Consider the following 22370-nt stretch of genomic DNA (forward strand, 5'->3'; position numbering starts at 1 on the left):
AATTTATATGTTTTGTGTGCACAATCTTGTTTTTAGGTAGCTTGTCAAATGTATAATCTTTTCAGAAAAATATAAAAAGAAATTGGGCTTTTTACTTTAAGGGAACAAAATAGCTAATCATATGTAAACATATATATATATATATATATATATATATATATATATATATATATATATATATATATATATATATATATATATATATATATATATTTATATATATATATATTTTGTTTATTATTAACCTTAATCCTGTCTGAGGTGGGTTTCAAACCGGCGCTCGGGTGAATGTGTCTTCCTCTGTCTGAAATGTCAAAAAATTATCTTTTTAATCTTTAGCAAAAATATTACAGCATATAAAGACGTATAAATGATACAGGAGTTACAATGGGTCTCATAGAACTTTGTGAAGTTTTTTACTGTACACTGCGACCTGCGCGCGACCAGGCTCCTCTCAGCCTCCCCTGTGGTTCAACTGCAGGACTCTGTTCATTTAGTTCAGCTGGATTTGTCTGCTACCAGTGGATAACCACAACATAAGGGGTACTTGCCAGCATTTTGGGATGAATGCTTTTAAGTTTTTAACTTTTCTATGAAATGGTGGTTGAAAGGCCAGCAACATGTTGTGAATCAATTAATTCATAAAAGATAAATATATGTGGGGTCTTGCTGTCTATTACAAAACATGATTGATATTTTTTTCAGAAGTATTTGTGTCAAACACCAGACAGTAACTTTTTAACATCTGCAACAACTTACAATGTGGTATTTTTCAGCAGCAGTCCATGATCACCTCTTCCTGAGCCTGAGAGGAGCAATATTTAACCCTCAATGAGACAGGTGGATCAAAAACAGCAATAAGAAGATCCTTCAGAAGCACACAGTAACGATTACACATTGTTTCTCTCATGTCAGGTGCTGTGCTCATTGATATCCATGTGCTGTCAACCACCTCAAAAGTGAGCCCAGGGCAAAAAAGTTCTGCACATTTTGAGCAGCTGAATGGTTTTTAAGTTACTTACCAACGGTTTTCAGTTAAGTGTTTTGAATATCATACAAGGCCAAATCCTGCAGCTGTCAGAAAAAAGTTTTGCAAATCACCACAGGATGATAAGACATCATGGTGAAAACAAAATGATATACCAGATGACGTGAAAAATAGACAGAAAAACACCAGAACAATATATATAACACCACAAGTGACTGCATGTACTTTTATTTCTAAACTGACATGATGAAAGCTCCAAAAATGAGTCAAAGCAATCATGACTGTCAACAACCTTCAAAATAAAACCATAAGGCTTGGAAAAAGAAGTCACACAAACAAAGCATCATACGCTGAATTAAATACTCCAGTCAGTGTGATGACTGCAAAGGCGTTTGGCATATTGTCCACAGCTAAAGGTAACGTGCTGAGAAATAACAGAAGGCAGAAATGTGTGGTTTCCTTCAACAAGTCTATCATAAATAAGTTCACTAAGTCAGAGGTTTGTTGAAAAATAACGCTCAGGCCAAACAGAAAGTGATTCATGTTACTTAACTTTTAAAATAACTTATTTAGCTGTTGTCCACAACACTTACTCATCCTAACTGCAATTACTTAATGTAGCTTAACTACGTAGATGTGTATACAGGTAACTGTTACTTGCCTTAGATTTAAAGTTTCTTATTAATCTAAATGAAGGTGTGATGTAGACTTCAATAAGAACTCAAAAAACAAAACTGTTTGGTGTGAAACATCAATATTCAGATCTCATGTTTAGAAACATGCGTGCGTGCCTTGCCATAATATGAACTGTATTTGTGTACTGCTGTGCTGAAAGCAAAGTGTGAAAACTGTCATTTTAGTCCCCCTGATGGTTTATGCAGGCTTAAGTTGGCAGATCTCTGACATTTAGTCTTGTGTGAGTGTCAACTGTATTTCTTTTCCTTAAAACACTGTGCACTTTTCCATCCTGCGTGGACGTGTTGTAAAGATGTTTAGCTGTTAGTTGAAAAAATAAACAAGGCCTCTTATCATTAATATTGACACTGCATCATCATTAAGTGTACAAAAGTTAAGTCTATGAAATACAACAAGCACCAGTATTACTGTCTAGCACTGTGAAGCACTTACCTTAAAGTTGGTTTATTGCATTGAACGTTACCCTTAAAGCATCATGAAGCGTTACATTAGACTGGACAAGCGTGTGTATGCTGCTGCATAGGCCAACACCTACAGTATGTTGTTGAGTACGGCACGGCGTGGAGAAACCTTCCTGCAGCCTGCAGAGGTGGCTCTTGTGCTTGTAGAGGACAGGGACGAGCTCCATCTTGGTTCTCCTTTCTGCACCCAGAACAAAACAAACCCTGTCACCCCTATGGTTTTTCTTTCTCGGGTTAAGTCTCCCCCTTGTGTTTCTTATTTGTCGATAAGTTTGACCAGGCTCTGGCGGAGATCATTGAGGTCAAAGATCTTGATGTCCAGAATTTCGATGGCCCTCTGGATTTCAGAGTCCATGCGATCCCGGTCCTCCAAAGTGTTATTCAGGTTCTGCTCTGAGTTTTGGATCCGACGCTCCAGCTCTGAGTTACGCATCTCCATCTCCTTCAGTGACAAGGACAAAAGAGGAAATTAAAACCATAAATGCTGCCACCAATGTTTAAAAATATCTTTTAATTTTTGAACTATTGGATGTTAAAAAAGAAAAAATCCAACCCGCAATCTGCGAATTGCTTCATCTCGATCATGCTCCATCTCGTGGTAATCTACTTTCTTGGTTTGCAAAATGTGAATTTCCTAAAAAGAAATTAGTGCTTCTCGTAAGTTAGGGGAATCATAGCGTTCATCCTGACAGGATACACTGAACTCCAGCTCATAAAACACTGGTACAAGTACCAACCTCATCTTTGGCCTTCAGCAGGGACTCCAGCTCCTCCAGGGACTGAGTCAGCTCATCCTTCAGCAGGTCACTGGGACCATGGCCTCCGTGGGCCTCCAGTTCAGCCACCTTAAAACACACAGAAGGCAGCATGTAAGGCACTGCTGAAAGTGAAGAGAAAGGAAGCCTAGATAACAACACCACATTAATAACCTTTCTAGATCTGGATCATCACAATCATTTCCAATCATCATTACTGCTCATCAATTTCAACAAAAAAAACCTCGAAAGCAAAGTTATTAAAAGTTGAGCTCTCAGGTCTGCTTAACAAACATTAACATGAAATTAACATTTATTTCACGGTAACATTTCCAAAGCTTGGTTTAAAATGAAGGACTGCAAAGTGATTTCTGCCTTCCCCCAAAGATTTCAAGAAGAATCTGTTTCATCCGTCAATAACCAAATATAAAAGTACCTACAGCTGAATAAGATTATTGTGTGTTGCAAAGATTGTTTAGATAAACTTAAAATCAGCCAAATAAAGAAAAAACAAAACAAAACACACATTTATGAAAAAATACTCATATTTACCATTTCTCTGAATTTAGTGTCGAGTATACTGTGACTACAGTGTTTGGGACTGCCAGACTTTACGACAGACATGTAAAACCCTCTATGGTGCTGAATCTGTTAGAAATCCTCTGTTTCTACTCCCAACTATATACTAACTTAAGCCTTTTTAAATACATCTAAACCTGTTACAGCCCCGTCTTCTAGAAAATGAACACACTGAAACCCAAATGTAAGTTGACCACTCTGTAAATAAGACCAAAAAGCTCTCTGCGTCGTCATCCAGGTGCCATGAATCAGTGAAAAACAGAAGGACACCTGAAAACATGCCCTCTGGTCAGGCGGTGACAGGCTGGAGTATTTTAAACCTCGTATGGTTCAGACTCGCAGAAGTGGTGGAAAAGAGAAACTTGTGGATGCCAGCTCCCTCTGGTGATTTTTCATTTCTTCCTAACTGGGGCATTGAAAGTAGGATATAGCTGTCCTACAAACCCCTCTCCCTCTCACTCCACCCGAGAGACGTGAACCATTTTCAGCCACCTGGTCCCCTTCCTCACATAGAGGGGACATGCTCAGTCCAGAGGAAATAGAGACTGGTACCATTTCATTTTTCTGATGTGGACCGAACAGTGAAAAGTGCTTTTAAAGACTTGACGGTTGGTGGGGAATTAGAAAGTAGTGATCGATACTGTAAGGCAGGCCTATAATGGAAAGGGATCAAGGTATTAAAGCGTAGAATCAGAAAGGTTTGTAATTGTCAGCCAGAGGCCAGGTCTCTCCCTGAGGAATCAGGAAACAGCAAAGGCTTTTTATTGACGAGTGACGACATCAGCTGAGGGCCAGAGGCATCTGCATCCACTGGAACATAAGAGAGGGATTGAAAGCAAAACCCTCCTGAGGCTCAGCAGACCCCCTTTACCTGAAGACCAGCTCAGCCATCAGGAAACACCTTTAAGACCTGCAGGTAAACGCCTGCAGAGGTCATAGAAAAAGATGCTGAGAAAGGTTTCCTGATAATTTTGCTGTTTATATTATTGTTTTTTTTTTATGAAGAAGTTTTAAATCATATAGAGTGTAACCATTTTAAAAAAGGACTTAAACTTTGTGTCAACATACAACATGGTAAATAATGTCAAGGCGTCCACTGAAACACTTTTTTTTAGCAGTTAGTCATCAAAAACGCAAACTTTATTCTTAGATTATGTGGCCTTTTTATGACCCTATAAAGCTGCTGTTCATATCTAAGAAAACCTGATTAGTTATTTCACCCGTCTCTCTCTTACACACTTCCTATTACTCTTGAGAACAAACTATTTCTATCAATTTATAAAACTAAAAATCTGAAAGCGTGTTTTTTTTTTTGTTTTTTTGTAGAATAAACAGGAGGACCACCACCACCCCGCTCCAGAGTTCGTCTGATCAGCAGAGAAAAGCTATTCTTGAAAAGTTTTGTCACCTTGATCAGATTTTGGGAACATTTTGTGTGTCGCAGCTCGACAGCTGAAGTATTGACAATTAGGTTTGACCTTAATCATCTGCCTCCGCCCTGCAGGAAAGAACAAACAAACAGACAAACACAACGTGGCCAGAGCAGATTAGAGAACTTCCTGTCAGTGTGTGACTCTGTGAGGCATGAAGGTCATGTAGCCTCACGCAACTTCTTATCATCCTGTGCTGTCTCACCTGGTTTAAAACTCACCTCTGGTGCTACAAACACTCTGAGGAAGACTCTTTAAAATATAAATATACCTCTTGGAGGTTGACTTCCTCATTAAAGTGGTCATGTAACAGCTAATCCATCATCCATTCATCATCTTTACTCCTAACCCTGTTCAGTTTGGGTTACAGTCACGTTACCAGTTCAACTGATGAAGAAAGTATGAAATTGGGAAAACAATAGCACTTGATGATTTGATTTGATTTGATTTGAAATTTAAATTAACAGTTACTTGTCTAAGTATACTTAATATGTACAGTTACAGTGAAAATGAATCAGAGGCAGCAGTTAGAGTTGGTGGTTAAACTGTGAGCCTGGTGTTCAGAGGAAACCCTAGGTTTCAGTCCACATTCTGGCTCTTTACCTCAAAACATTTCCTGCTTCGTCTTCTCTCTGCTTAGTGAAGGCAAGAGAACATACTAACAAACTTTTTATTAAGTCAGAATTACTTAAACTTAAAGACATTGTTGAGTTGCAGACTTTACTCGTTATGTTCAAGGTAAAAGGCAGGACAATGCCAGACAATATACAACATTTTTTTGCTTTTAGTTCAGAAAATAAGGATCAAGGAAGGAAATTTGATTTTAAACATCCATTTGCATGTACCACTTTAAAACAAAAGTGTATTTAAGCGTGTGGTGTCAAATTGTGGAATTCTTTAACAATTGATTTGAAAGCCTGTACTAATATTAATCAGTTTAAGAGAAAGTATAAAAACAAAATAATAAGGAAATATGATGGTAGGTGAAAGGTCCTCTTTTGCTTTATATATCATTGTTGTAGATGATGAGTAGCTTTGTATGTTTGCCAGTTGTTTTGTGATTATTTGTTTCTATTCTATTTATGTATCATTTAAGTATTAGTTCTGACTTTCTGCGTTTTGAATAAGCATTGGTTGTTAAATATCTGAAGGTTAGACCATCAAGTATTTTTGCTTCATTATGTCAAGAAAGGGGCTGGTATTAATATGTTTTTTCTTCTTCCTGCCCCTTTTCGATCATGAAATGGAATGTGATAGAACTTCTAAATGTACAGTGTGTGACCTGTAAATTCATGATACGGAATAAATTAATAATAAAAAAAAATAGTTTCTTTATAAAAGTTATCTAAAGTAACAATGCTGGACATTGATGCTAAATGTGTACAGATTTTAAACCACTACATTTACATATTTTGTAGAAATCCCTGAATCTGTCTGTAAACTGCGTAAAACCATCCATTTCAAAAGTAACACCTGATCTTCTTCATGTGCCTTGCTAAAATGATGAAGTCCTCAAATGAGGATCTTCTAATTGGTTGGTGACCCCTTAAAAGGTTGGGCCTCAAACACCAAGGTCATCACCTATACTTCTGCCCCCTACAGGCCTCAGAAGGAGCAGCAAAACAAAGGGTTTCAGACAGAAACTAAAACAAGACTTTTTCCCAACACCAGTTTAAAAACAATAGAGACTTATATGAGGTGTCTACACAGGTACCACATGGACAGTATAAAGCCCAAAAACAAGCTGAATACCCCAAGCTAAAAAAATGCTTGAAAGAGACCAAAACCAGCAAGGACATCTGAAGTAATGTTTGGTCCACAGGGGGCGCCACAATCAACACACATGAAAAGTCCCTTACAGGAGCTTTAAAAGATGATTTTATGTGTAATGTGTAATACCAAAGCTTTTTTTGTGTTGATATTCTGAACCATTTTGTAATAAAGCTTGGAGAAAAACTTGTTTGTTTTTCAGTCACACTGATGGTGAGCCTCCCCCTGTACCTGTGTGTCTGTGTGAACACAGCAGAGTCTCACCTGATCTCTGAGTCTCTCTGTCTCTTCCTGATAGGCAGCCAGCTGTTTTTTCCACTGCTCCACGTTAGCGTTAGCTTCATGCAACGCCGCCACTAGTTTGGAGTTACTGTCCTGCAGAGTGAAGAGCTCAGCCTCCAGGTTCATCTCACAAATCGACCTAAAATAGGAAACACAACTCTGAAAACCAAGAATGCAAACAAAGTGCATTTGATAACAATTCAATAAAAAATGGTAAAACAGGAGTTACACCAATGACCTCAGGCTCATTTTACAAATGATCATTTGATTTTTCGAAGGACAGCTTATACCTGGGCTGTGGAGGGAAACATTTTTCCAGATAAAGAAATACATTTGAACTTCTTCCCAGCTGCACATCATTCATACTATACAGTTTTCTTTTTTGAAGGAAAGTTAATTGAACAATAAATACAAAGTGTTTCAGCTTTTCTATGAGAGCAGCGAGCAGGCCAAACCCAGAGCTGCACAACACTGCCTGAAAGTTATGTCACAGGTTCATCATGAAGCTGAGGCACATTCGTTACAACGCCAAGAGAGCAAATGAGGTCAAACTGTTTCCACTGATATCCTCTACTCAGCTAGACTGCTCTAAACAATCACATTTCACTAAACGCTCATGATTGAAAATAATTGAGCCACAGTCTTTTTTAAAATGCTACGACACTGATCTGTTTAAAGTCAAGCTACAGCTCACCTGCATCTGTTTTTACTTCATGTCTAGTGTCACCACATGATACACTTGTTTTAAACTCATAAGTAGGACCAGATTTCAGTCAACCTTTACACTACTGTGGTCATTAACTGTCATCTATTTCTGCCTGTTTTGTGATCATTAGTTGAAAAGACTGATCAGATTTGTCCTCATCTCATCTTCACCTTATCTCTTTACAGTTGTCCCATGGCAACAGTTTACCATGGAAACCATTCAGCAGCAGCTTTCTCACATCATAATGGGACTGTAGGATATAAAGGCATCGTGGGTGGCTCAAAGGACTGAAGAGGAGATGTTTACAAGCCTTATTGTATGTTATTTCTGAGTCTACACCTCTCCAAACGGAGTGACGTCAAACTGTAATTAACTCAACAAATGAAAGCCGCGTTGATACTCAGTGAACCCTGTTAAAAATGAACAAATGGAGCCATGTTAATACTCTGTTAAAGATGATGGATTACCTGCTTGAGTGAAATCGATAGTCTAGATTAAATGAAACTGTAACGAAGTCATGGAGGGAGGGCTTATGCATTAGTATATAATAATAAAAAGAAGTTTGAGTTTTTACAGCAAAGTTAAACAAAGCACGAGAGATGTACTATGTAGAGTCAGCAGCATCTGTTTGGAGGAGCTGACTGAGGCTCGGACATGTGCCATCCTTTAGTGCTGACAGGGTCAGGAGAAACATTTAAAAGTCCTGAATGTCAAGGAGGAAACAGATAAATAAATTCAGTTTGAAGTGTTTGCTCAATCTTTGTTATTCTTCACCTTGACCTGAGCTGCCTTTTCCCTTTCAGACTGTTTTCCTGAGCACACTCACCCCGTACTGCGACACATGCAGCACACAGGGTCAGATTAGCGGTTCAGGTCAATGGTCTTTAGAAGTGACAACAAAAGAAAATACCTGATTATGTAAAGCATGAAATGCTGGTCATGGTGGAGGAAAGAGAGCTTTTCTGAACCAGAGAACACAGCATAACTCCTACAGACGGTTTGACGCTGAGACAGGAGTGGACTTCTGTGGCTCTTCAGAAAGTTCTTGTATTTCTTTCCTTGTTTAGTGTCAGCTCGTCTGTTTGTCAGGTCAGAGTTTGGCTGGATTGTTTTTCCTTTCACTGTAGTCTTCAGGAGAATTATTAGTGTTGATGCGATGACTGTACAGTATTGTGAGAGTGTTTGTGTTTGGTCTTCTCATCATCATCACTTCGTAAGGTTTAAAATGATGCAGAGGGTGAACAGGACACTAGTTGAAGAGGTAGAGGAGGCACTACCTGTACATTAAGAACAGTTCAGTTGGTAACAGCCCACGTCAATTTGTGACACATAGGGATGGGTACCGAATTAGGTACTTTCATAGATACCAACAGAATTCTGTCAAAAGTACTGGGTACTGATTCACATAAAATCAAAAGGTACCATGTTTAGGTACCTAAATGCATCCTTGTGACTGTGAGGGACTGGACGAGTTGGCAATTTTCCATACTGGTCATGAACACAGCATTGCAAGGTTATATACTGAAGAATAGATATGTCCAATTGAAAAAAAAAGAAGTTTTATTATAAAACAAATTGATATTTTTTAACACATAAACACAAAAAAGTACCGGAAACTGGTACCATTGAGTACTGATTGCCAGGTACCAGGTCTGTACCGTATCGTTTCAGATGTGAAAGGTACCCATCCCTAGTAACACAGAATAATGCACTGCACAACAAGCAGAAGATTTCAGGCCTCATACACATGTAGATGGGTATTTTCAAAAATCAAGATATCCCCCCACTCATTTGTTTTTTAAAAGTTATCCTGTCCAAAAAATCCACCAATAATTGTGGCTCATAAAACCTGTAACAGCCAATTCCAGTGAATCCCATCATTCAGCTGTGACGTTTGAGAACCTAAAACTCTAAACTCTATACGCCAAACCATGTGGATGCCAGGCCTAAACGTATAATAATACAGTTTCCCAAATACCTGTGGACATGGCCTCAGTGTCTTTGTACACATGATGTTGAGGTGAAGCCTCGTAAATATTAGAAATGTTGCATTAACTAAGATGCTGTTTTATACTTCTATTCATGATTTTCCAAGAAGCCCAAAGTTAAACTTCTGCAAAGGCCTCAATTTTCTAGAGAGCCACACTGGCTGCTTTAAGTTCTGCTCATGCAAATGCCCCCATCTGAGATCTTCGGGTCAAGCTCCTGTTTACACAGTCAACTAAAAAAAGAATCAGAGTTGCAGACATTCACTATATCCAATGGTAAAACACCTTATAATATCCAAAACTGTAAATGCATCTGATGCATGTGTTGGTACATGTTTCAAATGACATAAATCTGTTCATACAATCTCTGCCGAGTTTTGAAGAGACCAGTGTTGCTGGGGAAATAATATGAGTATAAGCTCAGATCAATACGTGTGTGTGAGCCCTGGATGAGATGAACTTTGATATTTTTCATTTTGTTGTAAATTAGTCATCCAGTCTGGGCTTTCTGTGCAGCAGGGCAGAATAAAAAGAGAAACTTGGAGTGTACAAAGTGGGAATTTTAAAGAGAAAGTCGACACACAAACATGAACCGACTCCTCACACACTCCTCACAACACACTCCTCACAAAGCGAGTCTTATCACAGCACTAGTCTGAACACAAGGTGAGATTACACTCAGAAAGAGAGGTGGTCTCTGCAGTTTTCATTGTGTTCATGTGTGTCAGTCTTTGTGTGTGTGTGTGTAGCTCTGTTACCCTTCAGAGAGCATCTTTTTAATGCGCTCCTTCTCAGAGGAGAGCGTGATGTCGGCACTCTGGCTGCGAAAAAGCTTATCCTCCGGTCCGTTCACACACATCACAGGAGGAGACTGGAGTTCATCCGAGAGGTCCTGAGAAACACATCAGTAAATGGACTCTCCAGATAACACACACACACACACACACATCTCAACAGAAGATTTATCGTTCGGGAAGAGAAAAAGTAGATCTCATTGTCTTTATATTTTAAGGCTGCTGAATTATATTCCCAAAAACACACAAATGAAGAATTCTAGTAGAGACGTGATCATTTCTTCCTGTGTGTTGTCTGCTGCTGACAGACTGGTGGTGGTGTGGGCTGCATTTTCAGACAGATGTGGTGTTTTGTTGGTAAAATGAGAGCTATCAGCCCCATCACAGCAGGTTTATATATATATATATATATATATATATATATATATATATATATATATATATATATATATATATATATATATATATATATATATATATATATATAAATGTAGGGGCCAGGCTGGAAGGAAATGAAAGGTTTCCAGAGTGTATTTGCACACAAATTGCTCTCTAGGATACTTTGTGTTTTGGATTGCAAAATAAAAACTTTTATTTTTTTCTCGGAAATAAGACGATAAACAACATCAAAAGACTCACCTGTGAGAACTAGAGAGGAGATTCATCAGGTGGAAGCAAACAAACAGAGAAAAAAACACGTCAGCTCACATAGTGTCCGATACACACTGACCTTAAGGAAAATATCATAAGCACATTCAGCTCTGCCATCAGTTTTGCAGCACAGCAGGAAGAAAGTACAATTAATCGACACAGTTAGCAATTTTCTGCAGCTTTGGCTCCTAAGATGTGTTCATTAAATCGATAAAGACGCGGAGTGAGAGACATCACTTGGAATCTGTTCAACCATGGAATTAAAAAGGAAATGGGCATGTTCCTCATGGCCAAGCAGACGTAACTGATGGGTAATTATTCTCTATTGATCAAAAAGCTCTGAGCTGACGACATTTTCATCATTACGCTGGTAAAGTCAGACACATCTCAGGACGGGGGAGAAGATGCAGCTGTGGTTCAGTGCTGAGCTTCACAGGATAATTTTACCGACGTCCTACTTTTCCTCTCCGCTCTTCCTCTGAGACGAGTGACCCAGCTCATCTTTCTTTTTCCTTTCTTTTCCTCTCTTCCATCCCTCCTTTGATTTTATCACAGCAGTCCTGTCTAATAGCTAAGCTGCGTTCGTCTAACCTTGGCCTGAGCTCTCTGTCTCTCCCTGTTCCTAAAATGCCAAAAATGTATGACTGGATATTTTTTCTGCTTCCTGATACCCTTTTTTATGTTTACACTTCGTCCCTGAAGAGGTTTGCTCCACTTTCGTGTTGACATTTTCCTCTAAAGCTCACCTGAGGAGCAGCGATGGTGAGAGCAGTGTTGGCCAGTTCCTTATCCTGCGACTTCTCTCGAGCCAGACGAGCTGCATCTTTCACCTCCTTAAACTTTTCTGCAAACTTTCATCAGAAGAGAACGAGCAGTGAAGTGGTGCAGGTGATGAAACATTAATAACACAATAACAAGCTCTGATAATTACCTCCACCAAAGAGGTTATGTTTTTGGGAGAGTTTGTCTATGAACAACATAACTCAAAAAGTAACTAACAGATCTTGATTAAATTTTCATGAAATTTTCAAAATGGGATAAGGAAGAAGTGATTAAATTTTGGAGGTGATCTGGATCACTGTCTGGATCAAGAATTTTTCTAAAGGATTCTTTATCATTGTGAGATAGGGCCGTTTTCCCCATAAGTGTATACAACGCCATGATCAATGGTCGGATTGCTTTGCAAAACAATACAAGACAACGTCACCGTAATTTCTGACAGATGTAAAAGTACGATCCAGATCCTGGAAATATTCTGGATACTAAGACCCAGAATATGAAATATGTACTGGGTCGTCATAATTTTCAACACTGTCAGGAAACAAATTATCTTACAAACCTGCAACTAACACCAAATTGTAGCAGACAGTCTGCTGAAAGGGAGTATAACATTAAAGTAGGACTAAAGTGATGTGTCATAATCATAATATGCTTGGCAGAGGTCTGCGCTCTCTGACTGCTTTTCTAGTTATCTGATGCTTCACCATCATCTGACTCTGGCGTTAGCTTACCTGATGCAGCTGCTGCTCTGTAGCAAAACCAAGACCGTACACAGTGTTAGCTCTGCTGTCCGCCCACTGTCCAAACTTCTGGGACGTCTTGGTAAATGTCATGCTGGGTGTGACGGTGCAGTTGATGATGGCCTGAAAATGCAGAGAGAAAAGATGATGGTGCTTTGAGCTGGTCTGCATCATTTTCACAGAGATGAAAGTGTAGAAATATTCTGACAAAACAGTTAAGATTAATTAAAAAGAGTAGGTAAAGGTGTTTTTATTACCTCCTAATGCTGAGTTAGAAGACATGTCCAAATAGTAAAATTTAAAACTGATGAAACACTTTTTTCCTCCCCTTGTCCCTCAGAACTCCTGGCTGGATATGAAAGCAAGTCTTTTCTTTAGGATCAGAATATTTCATAGCTGTCAGGAATTAAATCCAGTCAAAAACATAAAATGAAGCTGTATTAACTACAAGTCCACATTTCTAATTTTTAAAAAAATTTTCAAAAAATTTCAAAAAATGCTCTGAAAATGCTTGCATTTTAATAAAAAATGAAAAAAGGACAAAGGACAACGAGACTGAACAGTCTGGTGTAAAAGGCCAGCTCTGACCTAGGCTGTCTGCTGTTTTCTCTGATGGACAACATGTCTCACCCCATTCAGAAGACTTTTTACCTTTATATGTTCATATATAAATTTGAGTTGATTAACATTTGATAACATTTGAGTTGCTAGGCGCCGCCCTGTTGGCGCCTAGCAGCAGCTCTCTCTTCTTTGTCCATTTCTTGTAACTTTTTTTGTCTCCTTTTCGTAATCTTTGTATTTGGAGTGGATCATTACTTTGTATGGCTCATTTGTTGGTCATGGACACCAAACTTTTTGTGTCTTCAGTGATATTTTTACTACTTTTGCTCTTGTGTTTGTCTGGAGATCCTACATGTAACCATGGCTGCATTGTTTACATGCGAAATCAGCTGTAAGCAGCCTGTAGCATGTCAACGCTAACTGGTGTGAGGCCTGATGTCTTCCCACAAGGTGAGGAGAAGGAGGTGAGGACAACGTGCTGGTTCTCAGGTGTGAGCTAAGAAGTGACGACATGGACCTGTCCTTCCATCCATCGTTATTGGGAACATAAGATCTATCTCCAATAAGATGGACGAGCTAGCTGTGCTAACCCAGCAACAGAGGAAATACCAGAGGGCAGAGTAGCATCATGCTATTCACAAACATGGCTAACAGAGCTAACATCAGACACCAACACCACATTGGAAGAACTTCACCTGCTGTGAGCAGACAGGATCCAGGAGACAGAGACTGAACAGACTGCTGAAGAAGCTCAGTCCTGGACCCTGTGGAGGTGGAGGCTGGCTGAACTGGACAATGATGGACAAGCTGTCATCATCTATTTTCTTATGGACCTTTTTGCACTTTCTGTACACTTTCATACTTTTGTTTTCTTGATTGCTGCTGTGACTTCAATTTCACTGTATTTGTTACAATGACAATAAAGTTCTATTCTATATACATATATGTAAATGTTCATATATTCCCTTTGATATATTCTCATTGTAATGCTTTTTTTCTGTAGTTTCTTGTTCACTGTTGTAAACCTGTAAATTTCCCTGTTATGGGACAAAAAAATAAAGGAGTGTGTAAATCTTATCTTAAACTATGGTTTTGATCTTTTTGGTATTTTTTACAGAAAACCTTAAAAAACTGCTCATTCACCGACTTAATTTGATTTTATTGCAAAAGATCATTACAAAAGCTACTTTTTAAGACACTAACAGGATGATGGAGATTTCTTTCCTTTTTTTTCTTTCTTACAAACACCCAACATGAATCCACCATGAGCATCCATCAGTGAGTGACAAAAGTTGCAAGAACCAGACTCGGTTGAACACATGGACTCCTGCAGTGGAGTTTTGGAGCCTCTCATCAGCAGATGCCATTTTGAAATAAATAAAATAATAACCAGCTGACCTGATGTCAGGCTAAGAGGTGGAGTTCAAGCCCTTAACCTTCTCTCTAAGTCTCTACTTATGCAAATCTTGTGACTTATTGTTGTCTCCTAAATCAAAGAGTAATAATAAAACACTCCCTGGACAGCGTGCGCAGATAGAGACTTTGAAAACCAGCTAAAACCATTTTCACCTCTTGGATAACTCTTTTCTGAAGACATCTGTGCTTATACTGACATTTCACTGGCATTTATTATTCACAGAAATTCTTGGAAATCAGCTATTTCCAGCCACCTCCGAGACACTTCCTTTATAAAACGTCATTTTGAACATGTTCAAAAAAAACACCATGAGGCAGCAGGAAAGATACAAAAACAAGACACACGCTCAAGGTTTTTGACCCCACTCAGCTTTCCCCCCGAGCATTTGTGAGAAAAATATTAGACCAGACCTATTTTTAAACCTTCTGACGTCATCTCCGGCTTTACAATAATGCAACAGATTTAAATCTTAGAATTGCGGGGCAATGGCAGCTTAAGCAGAAAGCTTTTTGGACCTTTTCAACCATCCAACAAACGATTACATGAACTCTGAGTTTGTGCTCCTACGTCGACATGTTTGACATAACATGTTGGACTGTGAAAGCACCAGTGAAGATTAGTCAGGAGCTAGACGCTGGTCCTGGCAGGGTCGGGCTGCTGAATGACCAACTGCCACCTCGCACAGCCTTCTGGGAGGCAGAAATGTGGGTCAGACCAGAGGTGCTAAGAGGAGATCAAGTAGACCCTGAGCCCCTTCCCCCTCCCCAGTGATGGATGTGGTCTCTTCCTTATAATCTAAATCCACGAGCCTGAGAGAAACAGGCTCTGACTGTCATGATGTTGACTCCTGCTGTGAGTTTGTTTGATACATGAAGGAAAAAAAGACATCATCACGATCTACCTCTCCCATACCTTCGTCCCACCAACGCTGATGATACGGTAGACGTTGCGGTTGGCATCGTAGAAGAAGGACACCGTGACGGCATGCTTGCTGGCAGGGATCCAGTTCCTCTTGGTGGAGGGGTCAATCTGGAAAACATGGGCCCGTGCGCTGAAGATCGGCTGCTCCCTGGAGGAAAAAATACAGGGATGAAGAAAGGAAGTGGTAGAAAACAGTGTCTTTGAGAGTGAACAAAAAGTCAAAACCCTCTCTGAAGACTTTGGATCAACTACAAACAGTTTGGAAGGAATTCAACTTAATTTTTTTACTGGAAATTTTAGATATAAAATACAAAAAATAAATGGAAACATTGCATTTAGTCAGTGTTTCCTTTCAATGTCTGAACATCATAGTTTCCTCTTTGAAAACTTACTGTCAGACACAGTGTAAAGCTGATGCGTCCTTTAATTTCTGAATGTTGTACCCAGATCTCTCTGCTATCTAAGGAACATGTTTGAATCATCCTTTGGCTGGCTCCCACACTCCTCCCTGCGTCACTCACCCAGCAGCCATACAGGGCTGTGATTTAGCTGGCAAACTGTGTTGACTAGAAACTCTCTGAACCCTCTCCCACGTTGGGCAACCCTCCGCCCTCTGGTCTGATCCTGCCAGTATTTGCAGACTTGTCTCCTGGAGACAAGGTAAATATATCAAAGCAATAAAGTCCCCAGTGTTGGGAGTTGGTTTGGCCGCTGTCATGTGGTATGAATAGCAGGACTGCTTCAGGACTTTCTCCTTTTCTACTTTTTCTCTTGAGCTGGTGTCCAGTGAGTGGACTCACAGCCACTCAGTCTGACTTTGAAGGTCTAAGCATAAAAGTTTCTGACACTTACTGAGTGTAGGCCAAAGTGTAGTTATCAAGTTATTTGTGGTTTCTACTTGGTAATAGTTTAACCAAAGCCAAACAAAACTAAACAAAACAAAACAAACATACATGATAACAAACGACTGCAGAGCCCTGCTAGCAGACACTTGAAGGACAGTGACGGGATGTGGTAAATGCTAACATTTGTGTGCTAACTCTTTTACAATGACAGTGCTCATATTTTGGTATTTACAGGCACAATACCAAAAACGGCTCATTTCATAGTTTGCATAAGGTAAAGGCACAAAAAGCAAAGTTCAGGTGAAGCTGTTAGGAATGTTTTGTGAGTCCTGGATTCAGACTAAAGCAACAAACAGCCAGCATCTGTTTGACATGGTGTCCTAAAACCATTTTCACTCTTCCTCATGGACAGGAAACAAAGTCAATACACAGAGAAGGTCTGAGCTGACAGTTCGCTACACCAGGAGCCACGCTGTAAACTCGGATAAGTTTAGTTTACGTGAAAAATGCTTGTAAACTGGTTACCTTAAAAAAAAAACTAAATAATGAAATAAGTTAATTCAAGTCTACATCTGAAGCTGTGATTATTATGGGAAATCAATTTAATAGATGTCTTTAATCAAATAAACCTGATGCTTATTTGTTACGAGTTATAATATTAAGTTTTGTTAAAAAATGTTGCATATCACTGTAAAACATAATAAGTTGACCTTACTCAAAACTGAAGATGTGATATCAATAACTTTGCCTTATGAACTAAGTAAATGTGATATTAAAAATTGAAGCAGATCTGAAAAACTAAATTAAATAACATTTTAAAGAACAGCTGGGTCTCATATCCACAGTGTTTCCTCCTCACTTACAAACACCTTCACAACAAAAATCAGCTCTAATTTTATAACTTTGGTAACCGTGAGTGAGGAGGGAAGGCAGTAGATATGAGACCCTGCTGTTCATTGAAATATTGCTCTTGAGGGGCCACAGGTTGTTTGTGCCCCACGGCACTGACTGGTGGTCTGTGCTCATGGCACGAGGTCTTGTACCTACTGACTTTTGCAGTGTGCCTAAAGGTTAATATATTTATAAATGAAATGTTCGACTGGACTATCATGCTATTTAGACCAATTTTAAAATTAAGTGTAAAGACATATATTCATTGATTTTTGACACTGTCAGTCCACACCACATAGAGTATAGACAGCTGATCGATGCCAGAAGGAGCACAGACAGCTGGTCTGTGCTGTGACGCACAGACAAACAGTCTGTATAATGTGGAGCACAGAGAACCTGTGCCACTGCTGCACGTATAGAAGTACAGCAGGGTCTCATATCTAACTAACTTACTTATAAATTTAAAGTTTTCATATCTTAATTCAATGGAGTAATTTGAACTTTGGGGTTTACAGTGCAGTTGATCCCACAGGTATATAGCTTTATCTAATAATAGTCTGTAATAAGAGGTTAAGTTTGCGCTACATGAAAAATCAGAAGTATATCAAAGTCATCCTCTGAGGACATTTAGTGTCATGCCAAGTTCTTTCCTTTTATATTAGTTTAATTTACATTAACCATTACATATCACATAACAGACTTCCTTGCTCCACCTATAGGTATTCGTCCCTTGTTTGTTCCCTTTTCCACCGAGACTTAAGAAAGACTGGAGCAGAAAGTCTGAGTATCTTTGTCCACAATGCTTTCTCAAAATACTATTTTTGAATCAGACAAAAAGAGAAGCAAGATGTAGAGGGCAGGTTTTTATAACTCACAAATAAAATCAGATCTTACAGTTTTACATACTCAGGCCATTTAGACAATATGAAATTTTTCTTGTTGCACTTTGAGGAAAAATGTTATCTTTTCCATGATGTAGATCCAACTTATTATCTCCATCCATTCCTCTATGCTGGGACTATTTTTTAACTATTTTCTTGTCGTGGCTTTTTTACTCGCTGCCAATAGTGTGCCGAGTAATCTTCTCAGACAGGCACAGTTTCCCACGTGTAAGGAATATTCGAGCCAAACACATCGCTAACATGTTGATGAAACGATTTCCAGTCACTTTTAATAACCTGACAGGTCCAGAGGAAGTGGAAGTGGTTGACATCCTTGGACCCAACAAGCATCACCACTTCGACATCTTTTCTGAACACGTACCACCAAAAATCTCATATCGTTCATCCAGCAAGACTCACGCCACATGTTGACATCCACAGATATCTGCACATTGCCAATCTTTTCCCACCTTTTCTGTACTTATCCTGTGCTCTTTTCTTCATATTTTAGGATGCTGCTACATAGTCTGAGGGTGGTTTTATTTCACCATTTGGACTTGAGAAGAAATGAATGTCTACCAAATTTCATCCCATTGAAAAGCAGATTTGATGATATCAAAGTCTGATCAGAGAGGTGGGTGAACCAATATACAGAAAGGTTGAAGCTCATGTTCCATGAAGTACACAAACACCGATCAGACTCTGGATAACAAAAATATCAGTATCTCTGTACCTGCTTATTAGATCGATGCTCAAAGAGGTGCCAAGCTTAATACTTAAATGACAAAAAGCAGGACACTTTGCTTCTTTGCAGGATTGTAAACTGCCGCATCTGTTCCCTGTAGATTCGTAATATTTTGGCCAGTCATCGTACATTTATATCTGACCCCATTAGTGACACAAATCCAGGAATGGTCCCTCTGTTTTCATCAAATAAAGGAGAATTATATGGACTCCTACGAACACTGGGTTTCAGGGGCGCCCTGAAGAGATGTCGATATGAACAGTGACATTTGGGCCACAAACCCGCTCTGGTCTGATAATAACCCCAGCTGTAATTCTCCTTCTCATCTCACAATAATCCTCCCTGTTGTTGTTGGATCTCCTGCTGCAGACACTGTTACACTTTCTGAGGACGGGACCCAGGAATGAGTTCAGCTGGGAGTAAGGTCTGAGCTCTGGATCTCTAATGATATGAATTTACTTCGTGGCAGGAACCTCATGAAGAGTTTTCATTACAGAGCTGACAACAGTTTAAGGTTTGTGATGTTTGTTATGTCACTATAAAAGATAGCTAGATGCTACAAAACTCCCTTTTTAGGCCACAAAATTAAATTAAAGGCATCTTAACTGTTACCTGCAGACACTGACAACATTCTCACATCCTTACAGCCAATCAGAACAACCAAACCGTTGACGTAGTGTAAGATGGCCAAGCTACTCGGCTACTTTCAAAACCTGTGTACTAACGCCTCTCGTTTAACATAACGGTAAGATACACAGTTCAACACTAACACTCTCTGCCCTTTCATGTGCACTTTGGTCACCGCTGGAGAAATGTCGTCTCGAGCTCAAACAGAAGCTCATAAACTCTGGCAGTTTTCCAGAAACGTGTGAGATAAAAATTCACAATAGGACGTGTAGCAAAGTCAGCATTTTTAAAGAGGCTGAAACTGTCTTTTTTTTTTCGTTTCAGCTAACAGAAAATAATGCACACATGAAAAGCAAAGGCAGGGAGAGCATCAGCCAAGAACTCCAAAGGTACAGAATAGAGCAAGGATCAGTGAGGAAATGTATGACACTGGTAAAATCAGACGCAGTATAAATGGATGAGGGTTGCGAAGAGGTTAACAGAGGAAGCAGCAAGAGTAGGCAGACTGAAGAAGTTTAGATGTAATCAGCTGAGCTGTCAGCTGATAGGGGCTGGTGTGAAGAGCAGCAGATGTACTGTGGGCTGAACTTGACTTTGTGGAAGCCTGAACTAATGTTGTGCTTAATTTGACTCCTGTTTCTCTAGATTTGAAATAACTTGACCTTGAGGAAGTCGTACAAAGACGATTCAAATTTAAAGCTATTATAAGACTCATTATCAATATGTTGTGGTCTGCATCAACTATTTTATTTCGTATTTACCAGCATGCTTTTTTTAATAAATAGTATTGGAGATGAGCTTTATCTCAAAATCTGAGGTTTGGTATCTGTTAATCAGCGACCAGCTACTCTGGACTGACCAGGAAAAGAATGCAGACTCCCAAAGGCAGAGTCCTGTGATGCACCTGAAGCATTTTAAATTTTTAGAAATTTGTTACTGAGTCTTGAACCGTGTGCTTAAGTTGGGCTGGTCCCCCTTCAGACGGATGTTCAGCTACTCGACCTTCATCCACAGCAGATGGATGTGGCCTACGGGGCTTAACGGAGGACTGAGCGTAATGAAGCCTGGTGGTGATTGGATGGAGGTCTTGGTTGCACCTCAGGATGAATGACCTCACTAATTCCTGCCACAATCCAGCAGCATCCACAATCTGCTGCTCTGGGTTTGTCCTGTCTCCCTCTGGACGATCTATCTAAATCTTTTCAAAAGCAGATGTTTCACATTAAAGAGGGGCTGGTTTCTGAATGAACACGAGGAAACCCTAATCCCTACAATCAATCAAAAAAAGACAGAAGTACAAATATAACTCCTTTTGTTTTGTCACTATCACACACATATTTAATGAATCAGGCAGAGGTTTTCCCATTCATTGGAAAGAAATGAGCCGTTTCATACACCTCTGCCTGCTCCGGTCCTCTGTACAATCACTCTGGGGTCCTTTTTTAATCACAACCGCAATAAAAGCAACCAAAGCAGAGGCATTACTGAGAATTATGGGTCAAATAATCTGTGACTCTGGGGCCACAAACACAGGGAAAACATTACAAAAGAGTATCAACTTAATTTAACAGATTCATCAAGGCTGAGACGCTCGTGTAGAAACAGTTTAGTGCTTTCTCTGGATATGCTACTAAAAAAAAAAACATACTGAAATATTTACTTCACTTTGAGCCAAGAATTCTTTTCACATGTTTTCTTTATAGCTCATAGCAGCTGGCTGCTACAGAAGACCATTTTTTGCTCATTAGAGAGGGGAAAACTAGAATTTGTGATAGTCCTGAGATTAAAGTCTGGAATTATGACTTTTAAGGTGATAACTTCAAGTTTGATAATTTTTTTCATTTTAAACAAATCCAAACAAGGACTATCTTTGACTTTTTTTTAAATTATTGAGGGCTACATCATCAAAAAAATGACTTTTTGTGGGGATATATATTTTAATTCAAGGCTAATTTTTAATCTATTGTGTTTTTTTCTGGAAAAAGTGTGCTTCAAATGTCACAAGAAATTAACCTTAAATAAAATAAAATGAAATATAAAAATGATATCAATAATACTGGCAATATTCCTACCTTTCTCTGTGATGAGGATACATGTTACAAGATGACCGAGGCTCCTTTTCTAAAAGAAGAGAACATGGAGTTGAAGTGGGTCGTCCATTAATCCCTCTTGTTTATATTTTTGTTTTATTTTTACGATTTTTTTCACGTCATTATTTGAAGGCAGGAGCCCAGACACACTCACCCCATGTCGGTGTGAAACCCTTCGAGTGTCTGTTTTAACTACTGTTCCGAGCTGCTGTTGCTCTCCCCCTCTGTCCTCCAGTCTGGGTTTACAGATGCTTCACTCCTGCAGGTCTCCAGAGGAAGGTTTCACTGTAAGGAAAACAGCCCGCTACGAGCAGCCTGCAGAGACTCGGGTCCGGTATGTCCCGTCCTGTCCACCGTCGTGCACCAATCACCTCTGCGGAGCCAGGAGAGTCACAGCCCGGCGGAGGCAGCGCTGCTGACCTCGGTGACTGGAGTGACTGCAGTCCGGCGCGCGTCCCTCATCTCCGGGCAGATCAGAGTGAGCCCACGCGCTCTCTTTGCTTCGTCTCTTTGTTTTGTCCTCGTGGTCAGAGAGCGGTGCCCCTCAGCCACCCGGCTGCTCGTACCGACGGCACAGTTCCACCTGCTGGCTTCACAGGATCCAAACAGCCGCTACAGCTGCAGGAGGTGGCGAAGCAGAGAAACTGTGTCAACCCGCCTGCAGCAGCCAATGAGCCTGCATGTGTGCATCCTGAAGACTGGATCTTATAGGTCTGCTGTGCGCTGCCACTTTTAAGGCTTGATGAAAATGTCCCCAAGGGAAAAGTCACGA

General features: G+C 39.7%; 1 protein-coding gene across 1 annotated transcript; it reads right to left on the reverse strand.

Moving 5' to 3' along the window:
* Positions 1–1531: 1531 nt before the first annotated feature.
* On the reverse strand, positions 1532–22307 carry LOC141804061 (homer protein homolog 3). Its single transcript, XM_074688303.1, is given in 10 exon segments — positions 1532–2587; positions 2699–2779; positions 2883–2990; positions 6944–7100; positions 10414–10571; positions 11847–11951; positions 12612–12743; positions 15511–15667; positions 21581–21629; positions 21753–22307. Coding segments are annotated over 9 exon segments (1107 nt in total). The 5' UTR covers positions 21604–21629; positions 21753–22307; the 3' UTR covers positions 1532–2401.
* Positions 22308–22370: the final 63 nt, after the last annotated feature.

The sequence above is a fragment of the Halichoeres trimaculatus genome, unplaced genomic scaffold (genome assembly GCF_033239565.1).
Source record: "Halichoeres trimaculatus isolate MK-OKI-2021-1 unplaced genomic scaffold, fHalTri1.1 fHalTri1_scaffold_15, whole genome shotgun sequence".
Lineage (NCBI taxonomy): Eukaryota > Metazoa > Chordata > Actinopteri > Labriformes > Labridae > Halichoeres > Halichoeres trimaculatus.